The sequence below is a fragment of the Papaver somniferum genome, chromosome 7, assembly GCF_003573695.1.
Source record: "Papaver somniferum cultivar HN1 chromosome 7, ASM357369v1, whole genome shotgun sequence".
Taxonomy (NCBI): domain Eukaryota; kingdom Viridiplantae; phylum Streptophyta; class Magnoliopsida; order Ranunculales; family Papaveraceae; genus Papaver; species Papaver somniferum.
This window is the reverse complement of record NC_039364.1, coordinates 258638941-258663757: the sequence shown is the minus strand read 5'-3', so window position 1 is coordinate 258663757 and position 24817 is coordinate 258638941. Positions and strand designations below refer to the sequence as shown.

Here is a 24817-nt window from a genome sequence, read left to right as displayed (position 1 = left end):
CTTATAATTCCATCTCCAATGTCAAGGTATTATTATCCTTGAACTTAGAGAAAAAATAACTTTTTAATAAAGAATTCATGATTTGTCAAAAGACCTGGGGTCATGGAGAAGGTAAAGATATGACTTTCTCCTTTACCCTTTCCGATGAGATGACATCCATGTCTTGCATTTACCTTTACCTTGAGCTTGGCATTGAAGATAAATTCTTGGCAAGAAAGGTGTTAAATCCTAGGTGGCATGTCTTTTCAAAACCTCCACCCCTAACATTGGAGATGCTCTTAGAGACAAAATAATCATGCGGCTTTAAGACCCAAGGTCATAGTGGAAGTCTTATTTACACTTTCTTCATTACCCCACTTAGCCATGTCATCTCTCTCTATAACCTTGACCCTTGTGTTGGAGATGGAAATTTGGTGCAAAAAATCTTGAACCCTAGGTGTCATTCAATTTTAAGACCTTTACCCCTTATATTGGAGATGCTCTTAGGTTGTCTGTTATTAACCCACATCGACTTCAAGATTTGACTAATTTTTATTATAAGTGTTAATTAATGTCAATTATACCAATTAATAACTTAATTATGGAACAAGTAGTTTAATTACTACAGATGTAGTCAATGTTTAAGATGAAGTTAAATAAAGTAAAAATAGTCTCAATATGAATGAATGGCAGCTTATCATCTTCACAAGTCGGTGTTGTTGTGTCAGGAAGAGAGATTGGGTGTAAATAATTTTCATTAGTATTGGCGTTTTTTGAATAAAATATTATTTCGTTAGTTGAGTTTCAAACTAAAATAACATTGTAAATGGATGTGTTTATTCACTTAAGCCCATCCAATTTAAATCATGTTATCCTAAGGGATGTGATTCTCCATGAAAAGATCTAACCAAGAATCCCTTTTGGATCTATATAAGTCGTTCCCATTCTCATTGCATTATGCAGGTTTTGAGCCACATAAAGCTAGTATTACATTAGTGTGCATTGTTGGTTACGTGTAGTCTAACTCACCACGGTTCAAGCAGGTTTTGCTTAAGAAGTTATAAATTGTTCTTGCTGGAACATAGGTCGGTCGAACTTACAAGTTTTGTTACCTCAATCTTGTTGTCAATATTGGATGTACAAAAATATATCTTGATTTCTAAAACTATTAAAGTAAAATTTCGGATTAGGATTAGAGCATGATAGTGGAATACCAAACATCACTGAATCATCCTCGAAGATTGATGATTGAAAAATAAACGCAGACGTTTGCGAGAACTTCATCAGAAAAGAGGTATGTGAAGAGTATATCAAAAGTTAGGTTTTGCACATTCAATGCCGACGTTAAGAAGACTTGTAGTTGAGCATTAACTCATGAGGCCGGTGCAATAAAAAGTTAGGTTTACGTACCTAATGGTTTTCATTTGTAATAACAAGTCGTTGAAGTTCATCAATAAGAGTAGTAGCAGCAATAGGATCATAAAAGGGTTTTCCCGGTGAATCAAAAGGATATACCTCTCCCTGGCAGACAAATACATATCTTTGATGATGACGATGATTTATTCAGCTTATCGGCTATAAAGGTAGCACCCCTCTTGTTTTCATCTATCGTGGTTCTCATTGCTGAAATCTATAGAAAAATATAATTATATTTAAATTTTTAGGAAATTATCACAATACATGAAAAAATATAATTATAATTAATGAGATGTGAGTCACCTGCTCATTCTAAAGGTACAGTGTGCAAAGGTCCGAACACCAGAAAATCCAACCCCATAGGCTCAGAACTAAAGGGACCTTCTTCTCCATTATACGATCAAAACGAGAGCTATCACAAGCCATGATACCTCCCACAAGACAATCGGCTACCTCCGTCGTCGTGATATCCAAAACACCCTGAGCAAATTCAGTATAATGAATCGAATAAAATTCATTGCATAGAAAAGATAAGTCATGGTATGGATAAGAAACACTAAGGCGAGACTCCTTAGATTGTGTGTGGGAAAGTCTATCTGGAATGCATCTACTCCGGTCTTTAAACATAAAATGTACACCGTAGCTAGTGACGAACCATATGAATGTACCTGTATGAACCCACTTGTAACCAAATCCTCCATAGCTCTACCACCAAGACCGGTGGCATGAAAAATAAGTGTTTCAAACCCTTGTTTGTCAAGTTTTTCCTTGACAAAATTCACACATATTGTTGTAACACCATTCATGGTTATACCAATAGTGGGTGTTTTAGTCACTGTTGAAGTAACATCTTTGAATCCGGAAATTCTTCCCACCACCATTCCAGCAACCGCCGCTACAGCATTAGAATACACGACCTGGCTAATGCTATTAATCCCACAAATATCTACCACAGACGGGATCAATATCAAATCCGATGTACCAATATAGTGACTAGTATTACCACTAGCAAGAGTTGACACAATGAGCTTTGGGATTCCTAATGGAAGAGATTTCAGAGCGTGCGATATTAAAGATGTTCCTCCACTACCTCCGAGTCCGATTGCTCCAGCGAGAATTTGGTTGTCGAGATTTTTCTTAAGGAAAAGTTCGAGTGCTTTACTCATAACAGCAATTGCTTCACCTCTGTCATTTGGAAGAATATTTTCTGACGATACTTGTTGTTGATTGTCAGTTCCATAATAAGAAGATAAAATCTCGTCTCTTGTTACAAATGAAAAATTATTAAAACTCTCCTTTTTTTTCTTTCTTATTAGCCGAAACATCGACTATCGTCACTTCAACCTGAAATTTCCATAAACATACAAAAGTTTTAGGATTCTCCGAAGTACCTAAATTTAAAAGAAAGCATATAAAGAAAGTGGTGTTATGCGGGTAATTTCATTTAAATTTAAGAGAGTCCAAAAAATCATCCAAAAGAATGTCATGACTCCCCCATCCAGAAAGTTTGTTTTTAAAATGATAGAGTTTGCAGCCTAAAAAGGTGTTGCGACGCAGCTCTTGCCGCTACGTTGATGTAATTAATTTCTTCAATCAGTGACAACTTTTATCAGTCAACAGAAAAAACTATTAAAAGTTATATAAAATATAAAAAAAAAATTAAACTTTTTCGGTATAAAAAAAAGTTACATAAGAAAATTTTACCCAGATGACAAACAGAAAGTTGAAAGAACCTAATTCGGATTGAGTTGTAATTTTATATGATCAATTTAAACTGAACAAAAGTTCATTGTGTTGAGAATAACAATTCTTTTTTACAGAAATTCAAAAAAAAAATAAATATCGGTAACAGAAAGGAACTTACGTACTTTGGTTGATGCGCTAATGTTGTTGTGAAATTTGTCGAGATTAGATTGAACTGAATCTGATAAGAAAAGAAGCTCCTCAAGCTTTGTGTCAGCTGTTGCAATACAAAATACCCGAAAAACCTTGTCAGCAACCGTACTGGCCATTTTTGTTGAGGCTCACCAAAAACTTATGTCGTGGTCTTCAAATTCTAAAAATCCATTATATAGACATTCGAAAACTTACTTTCAATCTCTCATTCTTCTATATATTTTATTAACAAGTTGTGTGTGAGAATCGAATTTTTTGGCACACACTTGTCCACTAACAAAACAAAAAGATAGTTAATAATTCTCTCATGCAGAATTTATTCGTTGTTTAGAGTGGGTACAAAGGAGAATCCTCAGAGCACCCCACCCTTGTGAATGATGATTCGGAGGAGGCGGCTCGTATGATGAATCAGGCAAAACTTGGTCACTTGTCAAGGAGATTTATTGTCCGGAGATGCTGGGTTCAGTCCAGGACAACAGATAGTTCCGGCGGAGGTCCACCGTTGACAAGGTTAAGTGACGTTTATCAAGAGAGGCTGCAGAAGCATGAAGACCGCAGGGTTGCGAGGATACATCAGGTCATGATTGGCGGATGTGATAGACATAGTTGCGGCAGCACCGGCACCATTGAGGCTCATGTAAACGGGTGCGAATACTCAGACTGTATTCTGGATGATTATATAGTTATCATGCATGATAATGTAGAATGGTGTTTCTATGGACTTGGAAACGAGATGCAGCCGCCTCTCATGCAATTCCACTTGAAGCGCCCCATCAAGATCCGAAATGCAGAGAGGAAGGATATCCAGATCCGTGTGGTGCCACTGAGTTAAAAATATGGAAAGAGTCCATAACGAAGATTTAAAAAACTTCATCCACAAAGTTCAAGAAACTCAGCGGACTTGCGAGAGTGAACGGGCTTTTACACCTATAGATTTCCAGGCGCTTGACGAGTTCAAATTTGATGCTGCTGATCTTCCCACAGGTGCACCAACTACCTGTGCCCTGACTCGTTCTGCCCTGGTTGTGCTCACCAAAGAACCACCTTACCTTGTGGTCCCTCTAGGGAAGATCCAGTTTGTTAACCTGGCGTGCTTTGGAGATGGAATTGAAATGACAGTCATATTTAATGAGTTGGACCGTGATGTTTTTCAACTCGGCTCAATTCCCTTGGGATATCTTACTGACATGAAACGTCGCCTGAACAGGGAAGACGTCAAGTACTATGTGAACACTTTAAGGCCAGCCTGGAGCGACAAGTTGAGACTTCACAGAGAACTCACGGAGGTGTTCTTAGCTGGTGGCGGATGGGATTTCTTGGAGGATAGTCTTACTCTGTCCAAGTATCCGCATTTCGATCCACATTCAGTAAGGGAAAATTACGATAGAGCACGTAAAGATATCAAAACTACAATGCGGAAAATAGTACGGGTAGATCCAGAAAGTCAAGAATGGTTCAGAGTAAGACAATCCTCCAAGAAGTAATGCAAGTTGAGAAGTAGAAAATAATTACCTCTGTTGCTCTAGTTTCTTTAGTTTTAATGTATTGTTGCTGATATAGATTTGCCAAGGGGAGTGTCCTTCCTCAAGGATAATGCTGTATACTATTATTTATGCTCTTGTACTCGTAACTAGTTTCGTGAGGATAATACTGTTGGAGCTAGTCCTGAAGATATGTTTTTAGTTTGTCAAACTTCTACCAATTAGGAATCTGTTTAAGTTAGGAAACTACACAGTTAGCGAGCATATATAAAAATTCTTTCTTTTCGGTTTCCGGTTTCCCCTTCTAAGCTGTAACCGTCTGTCGAGAGCGAGATCCCTTTGAGTTGTGATTTATTTACACTAATTTTCTCTTCTAATTTATTTAACTATATTGCTTCTGAAGTTGTTGAATACTCGTAGATTTTGCTGCATCTCTTCTTTGCAATGGAGATCTGCGAGTCCTCGGAGCGAATTGGAAATTCTGTTCCCACCACGCTTGTGAATCACGATTCGGAGGAGGTGTCTCGTATGATGAATCAGGCAAGACTTGGTCACTTGTTAAGGAGAGCAACTGTCGAGAGATGTAAAGGTCAGTCTAGTACAACAGATAGTTCTGGCAGAATTTATAGGATAGATTGTACACCGGTCACAACGTCAATTGATCGTTATAAAAACTGGCCGCTGCAGAAGCATGATGAGAGTTGGGTTGCGAGGATACTTAACGTCATACTTCTCCTTCCCGGCCAAGGGAAAAAACAACATATCGGGACCGGCACCATTGAGGCTCATGTAAACGGGTTCACATACTCAGATCATGGTTGCGATGAAGTTTTCATGCATAGAAATGTAGAATGGTATTTTTATGAACTTGGAAATGGGAGGAAGCCGCCTCTCATGCAATTCCACTTGAAGCACCCCATCAAGATCCGAAATACAGAGACAAAGGATATCCAGTTCCTCTTGGTGCCAAAGGTGACATCTGACAAGGATTCAGATAACATTAGGAAATCCAGATTTAGCATTAGGAAAACCAGGTTTAGCAGCAGCAGCAGCCGTAACGAAGATTTAAAATGCCGCAACGAAGATCTATAAAAATTTCGTCCACAATGTTCAAGAAACTCAGTTTGCTTGCAAGACTGGACTGCCTTTTAGACGTGTAAAATTTCAGGCGCTAGACGAGTTCCAATTTGATGCTGCTTATCTTCCCACAGGCGCGCCAACTATCTGTGCCCTGACTCGTAATAACCTAGTTGTGCTCAAAGAAGCACCTTACCTTGTGGTCTGGCTATGGCACATCCAGATTGTTAACCTGGCGTGCTTTGGAGATCGAATTGATATGACAGTCGTATTCAAAGTCTTGGAGCGTGATGTTCTTCAACTCGGCTCGATTCCTTTGGAATTTCTTGCTGGCATAAAATATCATCTGAACAGGAAAAACGTCAAGTACTATGTTAACAATTTAAGGCCAAACTGGAAGGAATTGGTGAGTGAAGTCAGAGAGCGTCCTGAGATGTTCATAGCTAAAGGTGGATGGGATATCTTCGAGGATAGTCTTACTTTGGCCTACTATCCGCGCGTAGATTCGACTCCTGTCCAACTTGGCTAGTCCCAGTTGGTTTGTAACAACTTGAGTTACAGAAGCTTTTGTACATTTTACTTTCCTTCGAATAACATAACTCACAAAGAGTAAATGGTCAGACAATCAATACGAATTCATTCTGATAAACTGGAAATCACATTATATAGAAACCCATATTTGTCGAAACTTTCAACTTCATGTATAAATTTGCAAATGAGTTGTTTTTTCAATTACAGGCAAATAAGATGTCAATAGATATCAATATTAAAAGCACCAGAAAACATTTGCGCAACAGTCTTGCGTATCCTGTAAAATCCCTAAGCCTATCATGCCATATACCTCTGTCAAAAGCTTGCCACTCCTATTCGGCAACAGTTGTCTTAAGAGGAAGGGAGCTTTCAACTTCTTTAACACTAACTGAGTTCTTTTCTGCAACAATTTTTGACATCCCAAACATCTGAAAAACACAAATATACAATTAGACAGAGAGAGAGGGACGGAGAAGATGGATCATTTTCCTATCTATTTGAGTTGTATACACGTATTATAATTCACTAACCTTCTCAATGGTCTTCTTAAAGCAGGTTCTGTGTTCATCCATGGAAGCGCTAAAAAATTCATCAACGTGCTCCCTCATATCAGCAACGAAACTGGCACCCTCTGACTTCTTCTTTCGACAAGAAGAGGCTTGTTTGGGTGCTGGAGGAGGTGGTACTTGGGGTTGGTTTTGTTGAGACTCCATTGCTGAAAACACTTCAATACGAAGGGTTTTTTAAACATATGTATTAGATAGCTACTTCAAACAGAACACAAAAATACAGCTAAGGATCTGAAATATAGTAAATCTATGAATAGACAAGCAATATCAAACTGCTGTGCGTATGAAACTATCAAAACATCGTGTTATAGTCTGTTTCCAGATGCACTCTATTATGCTTGGTTGTTTATGTTCTAACAGTTGTAAGGGAGTTAACGTGATACAAGATCATGTTATAGACAGACAGCCTACTAAGTAACATGAGATTTATTATCTCCATATCAGACCTAGATTACTGCGAATTCACCTATTCCATCCCCCAAACTGTTCAAATTCAAGCTTTGATCTCCCCCAGATGACTCAATGCAATCCATAAAAAAAACACAAACAAACACATGGAAAGAAACAAAAATATGGAATAAAACTCTCCCTCACTCCCAAAATCTTCAGACTACTACTTAGTCCCTTGACTCCCTCTCAGAATCATCAGAATAGTACCTAAAATCACAACTACTCTAAAGTATCTTAAGATCTCCCATGACTAACAGAAGGAACATGCACTAAGTAATGGAGAAGCAAGTAACACCCTCAGTTACGTTCTAAAAATCATACTAACAGATTGGGAATGAAAAGACCACCCAACCACAATGTTATAAAACCCCAATTGCAAAATCAATAAGCAGTCACATCCAAATTTCAACTACAAACAATTTCACAAGTGACTTCTTGAACTATATAATAAAAGTATAAAACCCTTAATTGCAAAACAATAAGCAGTCGCACCCAAATTTCTAACTAGAAACAATTTCACAAGTGACTGTTTTGTTGAACTGTAATAAAGAAAACTCTAAATCAAAGTGCAACTGGATTAAAAATTATATAAATTATTTACCTCTAAAGAACGAAATTTTAGATCATTAAGTAAAAGAGTTGTTTGAAGTTTAAAACATATGAATTAGATAGCATACTGAAAAACCTATGAATAGACAAGCAATAACACTGCTACGCATTTGAGAACTATGAAATTATCATGTTATAATTTGTTCTCCATTGTAAGGGAGTTAAGGTGATAAAAGATCTTAAAGACAGACAGAAAGCCTACTAAGTGACATGAAATTTATACCAGTATAACTCAATAGAATGTTAACTCATTTTCTCCATATCGGACTAGATTATAGCAAAATATCATTTATTCCATCCCCAGAACTGTACAAATTTAAGCATTGAAAACCATAAACAATCAAACGAACAAAAACAAAAAGATCCAATAAGACTCTCCCTCTCTCTCAAAATCCTCAGACTATTCCATAGTCCCCCTGGACTCTTTTTCAAAATCACCAGAATCTCTAAAATTACAGATACACTGAAGTATCAGAAAATCTCCCACGACTGGCAGAACAAACATTGAAACATGCACCAAGTAACACAGAAGCAAGTAACACCCCCAGTTACATTCTAAAAACATATTGGGAATGAAAAGAGCACCCAACCAACACAATGGTGTGCCTCATGAACCAAAGTGCATAAGAACATATATAAAACCCCCAATTGCAAAATCAATCACCCAAATTTCAATTGCAAACAATATCACAAGCGACTTTTTGAACTATAATAAAGAAGATTCCAAATCAAACTGCAAGTGGATGAAACATTTACCCCTAAAGGAAGAAACGAAACCAAAACTAGGTTTTACAGAAAACTTTTAAATGCTAGAATCACTCAAGGCAAAGTTAAAAAACAAAAACCAAACTAAACTTCATGGATATGTTTACCTTTTGAATTCCAGATCAATTGAAGAAGCAGATATCAACAAAACATCCAATAAAAACTCTTTCTCTCAAAATCACCAGACTACCTCGAAATCCCCAGAATGACAATTACACTATAATATCTCAAAATCTCCCACAACAAACCCCCTGTTAAACTCAACAGAACAAACATTGCAACACACATTAAGCAACGCAAGGCGGAAGCAAGTGACACCCCAGTGACATAATCACATACTTGAAAGCATAACACAGATTGGGGATGAAAAGAGCACCAATACAGCATTAATTAAGTGTGATAGACAAATGCTAGATTAAATTTGTCTGTAAGCTCACCACACCCAAATTTTCAACTACAAACAATTTCACAAGTGACTGTTCTTTGAACTCTAATAAATCAAAGTGAAAACTATATCAAACATAGAAAAAACGAACCAAAATCAACAAAACTAGGTTTTACAGAAACATTTCAACGCTCAGAATCGTTGAAGTAAATAACAGAAATCAAACGGAAATTTCATGGATATGTATGTACCTTTTTTATTTCGAGATTAATTGAAGAATCAGAAACAGAAATCAGCGGAAGAATTTGCTTCTCTTTATCTTTTGTTTTTCTCTCACACAAGAAAAGAATTCTTGAGTGTTTAAGTTGAGAATTAACAGAGAGAGGGAGGGGTGTGGAAATAAAAATTCCAGAAGTTTCTCTTTTTCTAAAAGGCACTGGAATAATCACTAAGGGCAACCCCTAAAGTTTTTTTCTTTTTTAATAAGAAAGATGAATCTTATTGATGATTAAATCCTGACATTTAGTGCATTTCTGACAAGAGTTTTAAACCAACTAGGAAAAGGAAAAGACCCACTCTGGTTTGCTCTAGTTGATCTGGCTTTTTTAGCCAGACAATTAGCAACCTCATTTGACTCTCTACGCGCAAAAGTGCACTTCCAAATCTGAAATTCTCATAATGAAATCCTATGGCAAGTATTTTTTTTTTTTTGAAGCATATGGGAAGCTTTGGGGAACTTTGAAGCCTGAGCTTTTTGCTTGTGGAATGTGGCAAAACAAAAAAAAGAAAAAAAGAAAAAAAGAATTTGAAGCCGTTTTTGTTTTTGTTTTAGAAAGTAAACATGAGTGACGCACATATAACATTTGCACTGTACAAACGAAACGTAGGCATAGGTTTTAGCAAGCCAGAACATTAATCCTTGAAATTTTTTGTACCAAAAAGGAAAAGACACTTGTTCAACAATCCACAACACTGGTCTCTAAGAATTATCTCAAAAAAAATTTCCTGACTCTGATCATCTACCACTTCCTGCTCATCACGGAAACCCATGGTGTATTGGATGGTATTTTTGTTGACTTCAAAAAGCATCATAAAATGGTTGAGATTTGTTTGGGTTTGCTTTGTAGGGTTGGTTACTTTATCAAGGTTTAAAAATTTTGGAGAGGGAAAGAGAACATAAAAGGATTAATAATAATGAGAATGTAACAAGTTTTGTGAGTAACCTGAATACTAGTGTATTCTAAATGAATGACTGATTCGTCAAGTTCCATGGTTCAGGGACTAGCTGAGAGTCATTGCATTCAGCAAAGTCCGTGATGTTTATGAATTGTGATACTTCAACATTGTTGAAAATGAAAATGAGGAATAGGATTAGTTTGATTTACTTGTTAATCTTTCTGCTAGTTTGTACAGTTAAATCTCTGTATAAGAGTATCCTAAGGACCACAAAATAATATTCTTATATTTGGGTTATTCTTATGGAGGTTACCAAGCTTGTAACAATGTTCATATATGTACTTGTGAAAATACATACGTAAACACAAAATTGTATCTAGGTAAATGTAAACTCAACTTTGACACCTAAAATTGACAAATAAAATCATATAAGTGAAAGATATTTGTATTAAGTTGTGCACAAAAAAGCAATGAATTCACTTTGAAGTAAAATAATCTTGTAAAGTTGTTACAAGAACCTTTTCATCTTAAATGTTGATGTATGAGAATACGTACGATATTTATATTATAATGTCATTTATTCTTATATGGAGGTAGGTTCCTCAAGACGAGACTGGAAAAAGTTATGACTTATTCTAATATAAAGTTTATTCTTACATATAACTGTCCCAAGCCAGGACCAGTACAAGAAAAAAATAATGAGTTTACTTAAAAGAATTGAAATTTAATCTTTTTTGTTTGAGTTGTTAATAGAGTTTAAATTTACTTCCGAATAGATTCATAAAACCAAAGATTTCATGAGTTAATCATGTTAGGATCATCAAGAGAAGTCATGGCATAAATATAGCCCCGTAATACATGAGTGTTTCCATAAATATATCTCCGCTAAGATCATCAAGAGAAGTCATGGCATAAATTTACTTTCAAATGAAGGAGTGCAATACCAATTTGAGCAGATTAGAGGATGCTATGGGTAGTCTTTACCTCACTTTTCCCCCAAACACGTCCTCACACTCGTTCAGTTGAACGAGTGGTTGGGAGTGTAACACTAAACGGGGAATATCCCCCGTCAGAGAAAAGAACAACAAATGGGAGATTGTCTCCCGTTTATAAAAAAAATTTATGTCTTGACGGGGGACTGTCCCCGAATTTTATTTTATTTTTTCTCTTTAGGGAGGACTGTCCCCCGTTCCATAAGTTTTTAAGACACAAACGGGAGACTGTCTCTCGTTTGATATATGAATTTTTTCCCCCTCAACGGCTAAATTTTAGCCTATAAAACCAACAACTCCAACTCTTTTCTCTTCATTACACTACTCCGACTCAGCTTCATTCTACTCCATTTTGGTTTTGAAGTTTTATTCTTTCTTTCGATTCAACACTCTCCATCCATGTCTTCTTCACCAACACCCACTACTTCAACCCAAAAAGCTCGTATGAAGCAACAAATTAAATTTAGTACGGATGAAGATGTAGCTATTTGCGAAGAACATATAGCAATAACGGGTGAAGGTAGTGTTGGTGTGCATCAAGAGAAAAAAAAATATTGGAATCGAATTATTCCATTGATTACCGAGAAAATGAAAGGTAACCCAAATGATAGAGACAAAACTAGTTTAGAAAACCGAATATGTTCTATAAAGAAAGACATTAGGCTATTTGTCGCCGTTCTTGGAAAACTATTTCGAGGAGGACAAATAAGTGGTTAAGGAGTCGAGCACACAGTAAGTATTTCTGTTTCGTACGTATTTCTCATTATGTTTTGTAAATGAATACTAATTCGATAAGTTTACATTGTAGTTGATACGTGTTCGTGTGAATTCCACAAGATACATGGGAGACCCTTCATGCATCCTTGATGACTGCTACGAGTTAAACAAGCATGAACCCGGTTATGATTACACCAAGTATGTCAAAGTACCACCGGTACCCCCACCACCCATGGTCCAAGTTGTTGATGATGATGGTGTCGATGGTGTCAAGGAGGAAGAGACGTGAGTCGATTCTAATACAAAACAAACGAGTGCCGCTCAATTAAAAAGAAGGAGGACCGGGGAAGAAATCTATTCAAGCTCTTAAACAAGGAAAATATCAATGTGGTACTTCAAGTGATTCCATTTAATCCAACTTTAGTGAAATCAATGAGAGAATGTTAAGTTATTTGAAAGAGCAAGAACAACAACTAACATAGGAGGATATTAGTCGAATGAAAGAAAAGAAAAAGGAACGTGTAGAAAAAATCATGATGACGGATATGTCCAAGCTATCTAATGCCGGCCACGAATGACTTGAACGTAAACAAAACAAGATATTAGAGAAAAATAACTTGATGGAGAAAGAAAGTAGCGATGATGAGTAATGGGTAATATTTGGTGTTGTTTATGATTGGTTTCCTAGTTGTAATTTTCTTTCAATTAAAAGATATATTGTTATCATGAACAACAAAAAATGTAATGAGTCAGTAAGACTCAACATCAATGGAACAAATTTAAGATGACAACTATTTCTCCAAACAACAAAAGTATCTAAGTTTCAATGTCATTTAGTCATCCAAATTAACATAAAATAAACACAATGTCCAAACAATCAAAAGAAACTAACTTTAATTACCTTGTTCTTTACGGTTCATCCATCTGTTATGCTTCCTCCCCTTGTTCGTTACCAAACATCTCCCAAACATGATTTGTCAATCTTAGTCGAATATCATTATACAAGGGTTCATGTTTTAACTCATGACAGTTAACGGCTTGGTGAGGTACAATATCACGGTAAATCCTATAGTCTTCATCCCCAAAGGTTCCACATGCCCTATCACGCCTCTCATGTTGAATTATCATGCTATGCAATATCACACAAGCCAACATTATGAATTTTAAGTCTTCTTCATCCCAATATTCAACCGGACCTCTCATTATATGCCATTTTGCTTGTAGAACCCCAAATGCACGCTCAACATCTTTCCGAACCCCTTCTTGCATCTTGGTGAAACATGTTTGTATATTTTTTCTTAGTTGTTTATAAGCTTGCACAATAATACATAACTTAGGATAAATCCCATCGGCCAAGTAGTAACCCATAGCAAATCTTCCACCACCTACTTGAAAATCAACTTTTGGATTTAATTCATCGAAGTACATTAAGATCATCATTTGATCCGGACTCCCAAAATATGCATGCCAAGACCACATATCATAAGTAGCAACCCCCTCCAACACTATCGTCGGTTCACCTTTATAAGATGCGTAATATCCCGCCCAAAACGAAGGAAAATTCTTCCAAGGCCAATGCATGCAATCCATACTCCCAAGCATACCCTGAAAACCCCTCACTTCATTCTCGGCTAAAATGCGATTAATATCATCTTGGTTTGGGTCGCGCAAGTACACTATAACGCCTAACTATGTTTCTAACATATCTCTTCAAGTACCTATATAGGGTTGTTTTGCCCATTCTCATATAATAATCTATGGAGTCGGCCAATTTCCCTGCAGCAGGTAACCTAAGACAAGCTAGAGTTTCCATATGTGGAGAATGATCCGGGATTCCTAGCGCATATATTCCTTGAGGCCACTTAGTGTCTATTTCACACAAATCATCTTTAATTTTAAGAAACATTTCTCTTTTCATACGTAAACGGTCATGAAAATTCTTTTCCGAATAAGTGAATTTACCACCGGTAAAATAATCACGCATCATAATAGCATCATGAAGAACCCTATTCCTAATAGCATAACGTATTCTTCTTACCTCAACATGTTCGGGTTGTTGAGACATGAGAACGATTGATTGTTACCACAATAACGTCCTCACCACCATCGCCCCATTAGTTTGTCTCCTTCTCCGGCGTCTAGAAAAGAAATTGTCATTCGATTCCGTGTCACTCATTGTACCTGCAAAAAAATTTAAAACCAATTAGGACCACGAAAACATTGCAAATAACCAAATTAACATGTAAATAAGCAAAATAATATATCACTTAACCAAAATAACATGTAAATCCAAAATAACATTCATTTTTAAACAAGACAGTAACGAAAATAACATTCATTTTTTAACAAGAAAATCTACAAAATAACATTCATTTTTAAAGCCACCAAGTCCATAAAATAACATCCATTTTTTAACAAGAAAATCTACAAAATAACATTCATTTTTAAAGCCACCAAGTCCATAAAATAACATCCATTTTTGACCACTTGATCTAATTCATTAACTATGTAAACCACTGTCCATTCCAGGTAGTATTAGATGGTTGAGGAAGATCTTGAGTTTCATTAACAACATTCGGATGAACTTGATTGGAGGACCCCCAACAATTGGAGCATAACAGTCTCGTGAGTTGAAGGAGCTTCGTAGAATTTCATTCTCACTTCGAAGCTCTACATTCTCATTTTGAAGCCCTAATTTCTCACTTCGATGAAACTCATTCTCTTTTTCAAGAATTTCTACCCGACTTCAAAGATACTCAAGCTCTAAATGTTGATGTATGATAATGCCTACAATATTTATATTATAATGTCATTTATTTTTATATGGAGGTAGGTTCCTTAAGACGGACTGGAAAAAATTATGACTTATTCTAATATAGAGTCTACTCTTAAATATAACTGGCCCAAGTCGGGACCAATACAAGAAAAAACTAACGAGTTTACTTAAAATAATTGGAATGTAATCTTTTTTGTTTGAGTTGTTAATAGAGTTTAAATTTACTTCCAAATAGATTCATAAAATCCAAGATTTCATGAGTTAAACCACGTTAGGATCATCAAGAGAAGTCATGGCATAATTATATCCCTGTAAAACATGAGTGTTTCTATAAATATATCCCCATTAAGATCATCAAGAGAAGTCATGGCATAAATATAGCCCAGTAAAACATGAGTGTTTCCATAAATATATTCCCGTCTCCTACATTTGTTTCTTTTCAACATAAGGGATTTTGATTTTAGAAATTTGAATTTCTTCATCTTCCACATTATATAAGCTTCTCAATTTATTTGGTTTTTATTATTAGAACCATAAAATATTGTTATTATGATTATTCTTCTTCACCGCTTCCTTCTAGTGAGGATCTTATCTTACCTAAGCTTATTATATAAGCTTCTCAACAACTTCTATTGAAGCACTCAAAGGATCTGAATGGTCTTTGTGAATGGAGTTTCTGCCTATATGGATGGAAACATAACAGAAGAAGGACATAAGGCTTTAGAAGATGAATTGCTTTCGACGAATAAGTTATATTATGAACTTGACTTTCAGAAAAATATTTATGATATGGCACTCAAAATTTGAATATATATTATCCGAGTGAACTAAATACAGATGATTCGAAATTTCCTTGTTGGTGTGGTTGAAATCTCACACACGCCCTCTGACACCCCACCATGCTTCATAAGGCATTCTAAATGTCTTACAGTAGGAGACGAGCAACTTTATGAGGGGGAACTTATTCTCAATCCTTCCTAAATCTCAGAACTTTCTCTTCCTCCATGTCACATAAGCAGCTACAATTTGGAAGTTAATTGTATATCAAATTAATGCGAGTAAAAGAAAAAAAAACTTACATTTACTGAAACCTCCCACATAAGCATCATCCACCATGCGCCTTCCTATTTGATCGGTTTTAGACGTTCCGAAGGCTAAACAAAGGCAATCCCTCCCTATTGCATTTGCATTTCGCTTTGCGAGATTACCATCATTATATTTATGAAAAAGGAATTCTTCACTAGAATCATAGCACGTACCAGCGAAAGCATAATTATAGCAGTATGTTATTGTCTTGTCTAGACTATCACAAACAAGAATCTAAGGAACATGAGTGCCATTTACATTATCGAGACATGCAATAATGGTCGTAACAACGACATTCTTCGGAAATACTCTTTAGGATAGCCTCCATACAATCAAAAGCAATGTCCTCAATTTCTGAGGATGAAGATTTTGGTTTCACTTTACCAGACATCAACTCGTGTAGTTTGATGCCCCATTCAGTGTAACCAGCTATGGCCATGACACACTTCTTCCTGAGATTTTAAAATATTCTTGTCTATCTTTTCGTCTCCATATTCGTTTTCATATTTGTAGAACTTACGGGTAATGCCATCGTGTTTGCAATAGAAACTCCGAGTGTCCGAGAAAGTTAAAGTTGCAGGACATCTTAAAATCATGGTCGTTATAAATGTCCCACAGCCTTCACCTTAAATATGAGAAACATGATCAAAAAAATGGAATTTAAGTGTTTAGATTTGCGAGGAAATGGGATTAGAAATCGATAAAATACATTATATTTCACACAAATAAACCATATGGAAATTTCAAGGCCAACATGACAAAAAATGGCGATGAAAGCATTACCATCGTAAGGGTCGTTTGCATCTAAGTGGTAGTTATCCATGAAAATACAATTAAGGAGATCATGATTTAGGTTATTTTCCAATTTGATTGATGATGCACTATAATATGGTTCGTTTCTTTCCAAGAGTTATTGGATTTATAGATATTTTTTGAGCCACATTTTTATGCGTTTTGCATTAAGATAAGTTTTAATCATTAAATATAATATAAGATTAACATGTGTTTTCTTAGTTTATACAAGAATATATGCACGTGCTCCGATCGATGGTTAACAAAACATCTGAAGTTGGAATACGTTAGTTATTTCACACGTTAGTGTACAGGATCACACCATGACCACACATGCATGTTCAACAGGTGGAAAAATAATTGGGCATCTAGGTCGATTACTTGACTTATTTGCATTACTATGCCCTATCTTTAATCTTCTCCCCCATCTATTGTTGTTGCTTGATTTTCTCATCCTCCCAAACTCTTCTTCTATTTTTTTTTGTAACTGGTAATGTTTAGTTTATAGATTTTGTTATCTCCTTGTTTGATGGTGATTGAAGAAATTAATAGCAGAATAGTTCATTCAACACTAAGTTTGCAGTGAAGATAGATTTCAATTTCATTTCTTTGCTAATGTAATTTATGGAATTCATCAGTTACAAGCACAATAGGTCACGGTAGATCTAATAGAATTGCGGTAGTATGGTTTTTTTTTTTTATGCTTCAAAACATTTGTGATTTTCAATTCGCTTAAAGTTACTTTTGTAACCTCATTTATATTTATATAATGGTAGAATGAAAAAAAAAATCCGAGAGTAAATCCGGAAAACGTTTTTTACAGCTTCACTTGCTATAGTATGGGGAGTTCCCTTTATATGATATGAAATAGATAGGTATATATATAAGATTAACATTTGTTTTATATATATATATACTATTTTACTATTTTTATGTGTCTTGCATTGAGATAAGTTTCAAGCATTCTTTATATCCAACTATTTGTACATGTAAACTCCCAAGTCGCTATGCATATATATATATACAGTTCACGTTCATCGAAAATGTTAGTCCCTTAATTTCATCCTAGACTGATATTCCTTTCAACTATTCTATGTTATTTCTTGTTAGTCTCATACTCATATGTTCTTGACTACAACGTTTCTTTCATTGGCATGACCGATTATAATCTGCAGCTAGATCTGAATGGCTCTTGTGGGATATGGTTCTTTTGGATATCCTATGTTGATCTGTGCAATCTGATTTATACTTTTTTTGCACATTAATGGTTATTTTAATGTGAATTTTGTTGGCCATATGATTTAATTGCAATCTGATTATGCGATGCACACTTTTGTGCTTTCATGATGGCTGCAAGAGAAGCAGTATTGTTATCAAGGCTAGAGGAGTCGTCCTTCTTGGTCGTGGTGTTTTCCACATGGTTTGATAGCCCTCCTGGCTGAATCATATGGATGTCATCTTATCCTTCGAAGGGATTTTTCTCTTCGTCTGAGTCAGAGTTATCTGTTAACCCTTCCCGATATTGGTTATCGGGTTGTCCCTTGCCTGGGAGCACACCATTGAGCTAAGTTTCTACGGGCTTCATCGCGTCAAGTCCTTCTTGTGGCATATATCACTAGTGTCTTCTTGGCTCGTACGAGCGAATCGTCTCGTCATACAATAACGTTTAACTTGTCTTTTCTTTCAGAAAAGTGGGACCCTAAATTTGCAGGTCATGTGCTATTACTAAGTCATAATTCAGACTGTGCAGTTTTTAGTTCAGAAAGACTTTTCAGATAGTTTTGTGGACATGTGATGATGTTAAAACATTCCCAAGTTGGATAAAGTTTTAGTGTCAGGAAAAGGTGTTTTGCTTCTTCTCTCTTTTCGAGTAAACTACCTCCTCCAGCACGTTATACCTTTAATTGGTATAAACCAAATTATGACGATTAAGTACGTTTTTCCATGTTTGGAAGTGTTTCTCAATGCCTTGAATTTTTTATTTTGACAGACTTGAGTTTGATGAATGATTATGTACTCATTTACCTCTCATTTTTGCTTAGATTTGAAATTCTAAGAAGAAGATTTTCGGTCATATGGAGTTTCAAAAGATGAAGAACACTTCAAAACTGCTCTTTTTTTTGAGTATTTTCAACTGTCATAGCTTGTTTTCTCTCTACGAAGCTTACTTGCTCAAATTTATTCCCAGCTCGTTAATGGAGGAGGTTTTTTGAACTTTTACAAGAAGTTTTTAGCTTCTCTGATGTTCTAATCATCTTCTCTCCTGAGACTCTTTAGGAAATTGGTGAACAGACCATAGAAAACATGTATTCTAAGAAACAAAAAAATGCCAGAAACAACTTATTCTAGGAGATTTTGAAAATAACTTTGAAAACTTTTCAAGGGAGGTAGACAAAATCTACACACCTCCATGTTTCTAGCGTCAAAATATAGTTGCATCTTTTCTGATGACTACACCCAAGTAGATCTAATGGATATAAAATTACTAACAAACAAGATTCGGAGATAAACAAGAAGAATAAAACTTGAAAATAAACATGAACACGAGCATATAACGTGGTTCAGCCTTGTACACCTACATCCACGGTGAAGAAAACAATCTCTTTTATTAAATGTCTTACACTTAGATGGATTACGAATATCTCTTATACTCTTTACCTTTTCCTTCTCTAAAAGGTAGATATAATTTTAGTTAAACCTAACTTTTTATTACGTGTAAATAAAAGAAGAGGGGCCACATACTTCTTTGATGTGGCCCGACCACATCGTACCCCTAGCAAGGCACAAGCTGGATACTAGGAGCACAAGCAGCAGTGCTTTGGCGCGTTTGGATATCAGACGCAGAAATCAGAAGCAAAAAATTTGTACTTCATAAAAAGCTGACTTTTTTGTTCCTAGAAATCGTTCTGAAAAATTATTGTCAAACTGATTTCTAACTTTTCGACTCTTGGGTGTACATCCAAACACCCTGTTACTTCTCCAAAATCAGAAGTAGAAGTCGGAAAAAAGTTAGATTTTCGACTTTTAAAAGTCGTTTTGAAATTTTCTACCCAAACTGATTTCTTGCTTTTTGACTTCTGAAAGTCAAAAAATTACTTCTGGATGCATATATGCTTTTATTTGCTTCTAAAAGTCAATTAACCTTTCTGCTTCTATTTGCTTCTGGAAATCATTCTGAAATTCTATAGCAAAACTAACTTTTTATTTTGAAAGTCCAAAAATAACTTCTAGATATGTATCCAAATAGACTATAATACACTCCTTGGCCTCCAAATTTAAGGATTACAAATGGGAGGGGCCTTTCTTATACTTTGTATAATCTAGGCATCAAATTACACATCCAAAAAGATCGACCAAGACGCCGCAAGACCGTTTGATAAGGCTACTGCTGCAGCTATTACTTGGACTAGATGTACAGACAATAACGTAAAATTTTAAAGGAATGTGCAGAAGTACAAAATATTTTTTGAATGTGCAAAACTCTTAAATCATCTCTCTGGTAAAGTGCTAAACCCGTCCCAAAGCACAGTTTTGCACAAAATGTCAGTACTAAAGGAACAATTGCAGTAGAAACACACATCTTGACTCAAGAAGTCTAAACCAACAACGGCAGATACTGTGTTTTGGATTGCAGGATGACTCCAATTAATAATTTACAAAACTAGCTGATCAGTTCAACCACAGGGATTTCAAATTCCTACTCATGAAAACCCTGACATTTATCTTCTTACACTACAAAGAGCAACAAAACTGTAATACAAATTGATATTAAAGAAGGAAGAAGAAAAAAAAGCTGGCATTCTCTTAAAAAACCTTACAGGCTCAGCTTTGTAAACACGACTAAAACGAAAGTTTTCTAAAGACCCTTACGGGCTCAGCTCTGTAACATGAATAAAACAGATAGGCTGATATTGCTACATGGGCAGACATAAGTTAAGCACAAGTCTTATAATGTCTGAAAACACAACACAGGTTAGTTTAGCCACTTGCAAAGTTGGGGACCACAAATTTTCTTTTGCTTTCTTGTTCTTCGTATAAATTAACATCATCACGTACCTTATTGATCAGCTCCTCGAGATTATTGACGCCAAAGCTTTGATAATGTAAATTCTTCTTGTACCGCTGCTTGTACATTTCTTCGAAACTTTCCAGGTGAATTTTACATGAACAACTAACAAGCAGCTCCTGCATTTCTTGTTTAAACTGTTTGAGACGGTCATTTGAGTTGCTTGTTAGTCCAGCAACGGCTCCCTTATCATCATCTGAGAACTCATCAGAAGAGCATACGTTAATATCTACGGTCTCCTCTTGGCATCCCTTACCTCTCTTGTCCTTCTTTGGAAAAACAGCTGACGGGTTACCATTTTCTACCTTTTCATGTCCGCCATTGGCTGTACGGAGATAGACATACTTCTTTTGGCCTTTCCCTTCTACCGTCATTGCATCAGCCATCTTCTTAAGAAGGTTGACAAGTTTCATCACGCCATATTCAGCCACGTACAAGGGCCGGCCAAAAGTTTTGTTATATTCTGCAGGAACACGAACTAAGGGTAGGCAACCTCCTGAGAGCTCAAGTAACTTCACCAACTGACCTTTGAGACCGATTATGTCCCCGGGCTGGACCCACAATGTCGGGTCTTCAACATTTGCAGGCATCGCTGGAACATCGTTCAAACCAGATGGGAGACTTCTTGATCTTGATGTGGGAAGACCGTATAGATTAAGATTATTGGTGTGTTCCGATAAAGATTGTGAATTCCTCGAGTAGCAGTACATTTGGTTGATATTTGTTTGAGCTGCATACTCACTGTGTCTTATCCCCCTATACACAATTGCTTCTTCATCATTTTGGGTATCTGGGTTTTCATTTATCTGGCACCCCCTGAGATATCCAGCACCTTCAGATGAACCACGCGACAATAGGGTTTTAGGAGGCACAAATCCCTCTCCACGAGCCACGCTAGGCCAATCCCAAACATACCTCCCAGCATTACTTAGGGCAGACGACACACCAACACCAGCAGGGATTACAAGGATAACTGTATAACCACGTTGGCCAAGTATGTGCAAAGCAGGAGAGAAATCCACATCGCCAGAGATTAACAAGATTGAAGATGGTGGAGGGTTGTCAAGTGCAAAAAGGAACATGTCAACTAGGATGGCCTTGTCTGCAGCATCTTTCCTTCCATTGGGGACATCTACAAGCTTTACACCGGTTCTCTGACAACCTTCTCTAAGGCGCCTTGGAAAGGCATTAAAATCACCATACGCAGAAAACAATGTAACAGCACCTTGAATAATGGGGTGAACTCTTAATGCCATTCTTATGTTGCCAGCTACATCTTCGGGACGGACATCACTAGGAACAGGACAATTCTCAATGTCCCACAGAATAGCAACTGGCCCTTGAAGAGAAGTTATGTTCTGCTGGTTGATAAATGCCTGTGAAGGACCCATATTTGAATTCATAGAACCTGATTCGTTTACGCTCCTTGATTCTGAAGACAATATCATTAAAGAGGTATTTGAATTCGCCATTAAGGAAAGGTCATCAAAGGTTTATCTTCCTACAAATGTATAAATTAAGACATATAAGTATATGACTGCAACAATAACACTGAATACTCACAAACACATCACTCCAGTACATATAGGCATACAAGGATAAAAGCAACAAAACTATGCACGAGACACCCACCCAAAGATCGTATTGCAATTCAAGAAAAGGGGTTTAGCCATTCAGATTATAAAGGCCACGAACCATAATAAGGTCTTTTGTATCATTTGGTAATGTATAGAGTTCAGAAATCACTCAATCAAAACAATGGTGAAAATACCGATTAAGCACAAGGGACGCATTGTACAAGCACGATATTGCTACAGTTCACAAAGTAATATGGAGATATATATATATATAAAGACAGGGAAGTCGGTTTTCAAGATTTTCTAACAGCTTTTATTTCATCTACTGAATCTATCCATTTATAGCCAGTTATCGTTCTACAGACATAGAGTAACAGCTAACTGTCGGATTCAATAGGTAGAAATCTGATACATTTAACTAAAGATCGGAATCATCTATTTTTAACTGTGGTAATCAGCACAGCCAGCAACCATAACTAATAAATTTCCGAATCACAGATTGACGGTAAGATACATCAATGAACAAAATTCGCAGAGACTTTGAGTTGGTGAATAAGCGGAAAAGACACGAGCTTCAAGCACTCATGATATTGGAACACCAATAACGATTTCGAAAGCTGGTAATGGTAATTAGGGTCTCCTATAATCGGCACCAAACGCCTCAAGTGCTCAAACAACATGACTAATTAGACTGATCAATTCAAGTCTGAAAGCTAAGCTTAGGACTCTAAATCATAACCAAGACACCGAAAAGATCATAGCTTTACAAGTTAAATATAAAAAAGAATCATGCATAGGTTTAGTTTATCAAGACAAGATCATCATCTACTACAACTACAGCAGCTACCCACCAACTAAACAACAAGGGATCACAGATTAACTTAAAATCCAGTATTCAAATTGCTTGTAAACCAATATAAATCATAAACCAGAAGAAAAAAAACCAAGATTTAAGTAACTCGGAGATTACTGCTACATATGATTATGGCTATGAAAAAAGCTGTGTGTGGATTCATCATAAAATTGAATTCGAGAGACTTACCAGGAAATAAATAAAAATCGAAGCTTGGAGCCCTCCTTCAGAAGTGGGATTGAAATCGAGGAGGGATTCTTGAGATTTGAGATTTTATCTATCTAAAGCAGAACACACCGACGAAAAAAAGAAATCCCCAAAATTTGTTCGGAAAAGGAAAAGAAATTATTGGGATAAGGTAAAGGACAATAGAAAAGATTATGAGGGTGTTTTGGTCAATTTGTATCCACTTTGATGTTGATCTAGTTCTATCCATCTAGGTCCTACCAATGTAGTCGATTTCGGCCATCTCGGCCGAGATTCCGGTGATATTTCCGGTTTCGGAAAAATAACATCCGAAATTCATAATCTCGCTGAAACGAGATTCAATCGAGAATATCGGCCTGTCTCGCCTGAAATCGCTCAAATTTCGGCCGGAATTTCTTTCAGATTCAGATGGATTTGAGTGCTTTTGGTTTCGGAAAAAATTTCATACAGACTTTCTGTTTTGTAGCAAATAAAAGTCAAGATATTTACACCCATAACATCGATTTCACCTTCCCGCAATCTACTTGTATATATAAACCAAGCCTTCAAATTAACTGATTTTAGAGTTTACTTATAGCACCACCATGAATCCATGATTTTTCAAAACAAAAAAACTAAGAAAAGAAGACCAAGAAGATTAAGCTGCTGAGCTATTATGATTGAGTGAGTAATGAAGGCTAGGTCTTTTTCTCCGTCGAATGGATTGAGCAACTTGTTAGGAGTTTGAGACAGACGGAGATAATGAAGGATAAGCTCAATTTTAATCTAGCTGGATCCTCGCCAAACGGGATTTTAGTTTGAGTTACGGGCGGACTGTTTTGGAATTAACGCTCCATCCCCATGAAATTGAACCTGGCAACAAACACTTCTTATTATAAAAGTTGGAACCGAAATTACACCGAAATTTGAAAACGGAATCTTCCCGAGACAACGTTGTACCAGTGTCTCGCTCGGAACCGAGATAAACCGGAATCCGAGATTAACTACCTTGGGTCCTACCTAGGACGATCTAGTTGTCACTTCGGAGATGCTGTTGTCAGTTGTCTCCCTTCCGAGATGCTGCTGCTAGGAATTGCGGAGATAAGCTAATTTTGGTTTTTTTGGTCGACGCCCAGGAGTTAGTTTGGGAATACCATTTCAGAAAAATCTTTTAATTTTTGAAACTGGGGAAAAAATAATGAAAAAGGTTGTTTTATGAAAGGTTAGACTGACATTACTTTTCTCAAAGAGCTAGGGGGTCTTAAATATTAGAAGAACGGATCGTTTGAACCTTGCCTTACTTACTAAGTTAGTTTGGAGGATGATAAATAATCCTGATGAACCTTGGGCAATTATTCTTAGAGAAAAATATTTTTCAGGTCTTAACCCTCTTACAGATAGTGTAGATAAGCAGAGATCTTGGATTTGGCAAGGTGTA

The 24817-nt window shown here is 36.4% G+C and overlaps 2 protein-coding genes and 1 pseudogene across 3 annotated transcripts; all 3 read right to left on the bottom strand.

The window, feature by feature from the left end:
• Positions 1-1389: 1389 nt before the first annotated feature.
• Positions 1390-3407, bottom strand: LOC113296448 (annotated as a pseudogene).
• A 9563-nt stretch (positions 3408-12970) lies between these two features.
• LOC113296447 lies at positions 12971-13471 on the bottom strand. The gene has a single exon (XM_026544756.1). It carries the CDS (start codon positions 13469-13471, stop codon positions 12971-12973), a length of 501 nt encoding a protein of 166 aa, XP_026400541.1.
• A 6812-nt stretch (positions 13472-20283) lies between these two features.
• Positions 20284-23516, bottom strand: LOC113300210. 2 transcript variants are annotated; one of them, XM_026549415.1, is made up of 2 exons: positions 23383-23516; positions 20284-22264 (listed from the first exon to the last, which is right to left on the bottom strand). In XM_026549415.1, exon 2 carries the CDS (start codon positions 22233-22235, stop codon positions 20676-20678), a length of 1560 nt encoding a protein of 519 aa, XP_026405200.1. In that variant the 5' UTR covers positions 22236-22264; positions 23383-23516; the 3' UTR covers positions 20284-20675. The 2 variants fall into 2 exon arrangements, with proteins under 2 accessions (XP_026405200.1, XP_026405201.1); XM_026549416.1 differs by having other exon boundaries at positions 20284-22195; positions 23383-23512.
• Positions 23517-24817: the final 1301 nt, after the last annotated feature.

Bases quoted from the DNA above. Each gene is read 5' to 3' on its own strand.
- LOC113300210 (XM_026549415.1), bottom strand. From the start codon at position 22,235: ATGGCGAATTCAAATACCTCTTTAATGATATTGTCTTCAGAATCAAGG.
- LOC113296447 (XM_026544756.1), bottom strand. From the start codon at position 13,471: ATGTACTTCGATGAATTAAATCCAAAAGTTGATTTTCAAGTAGGTGGT.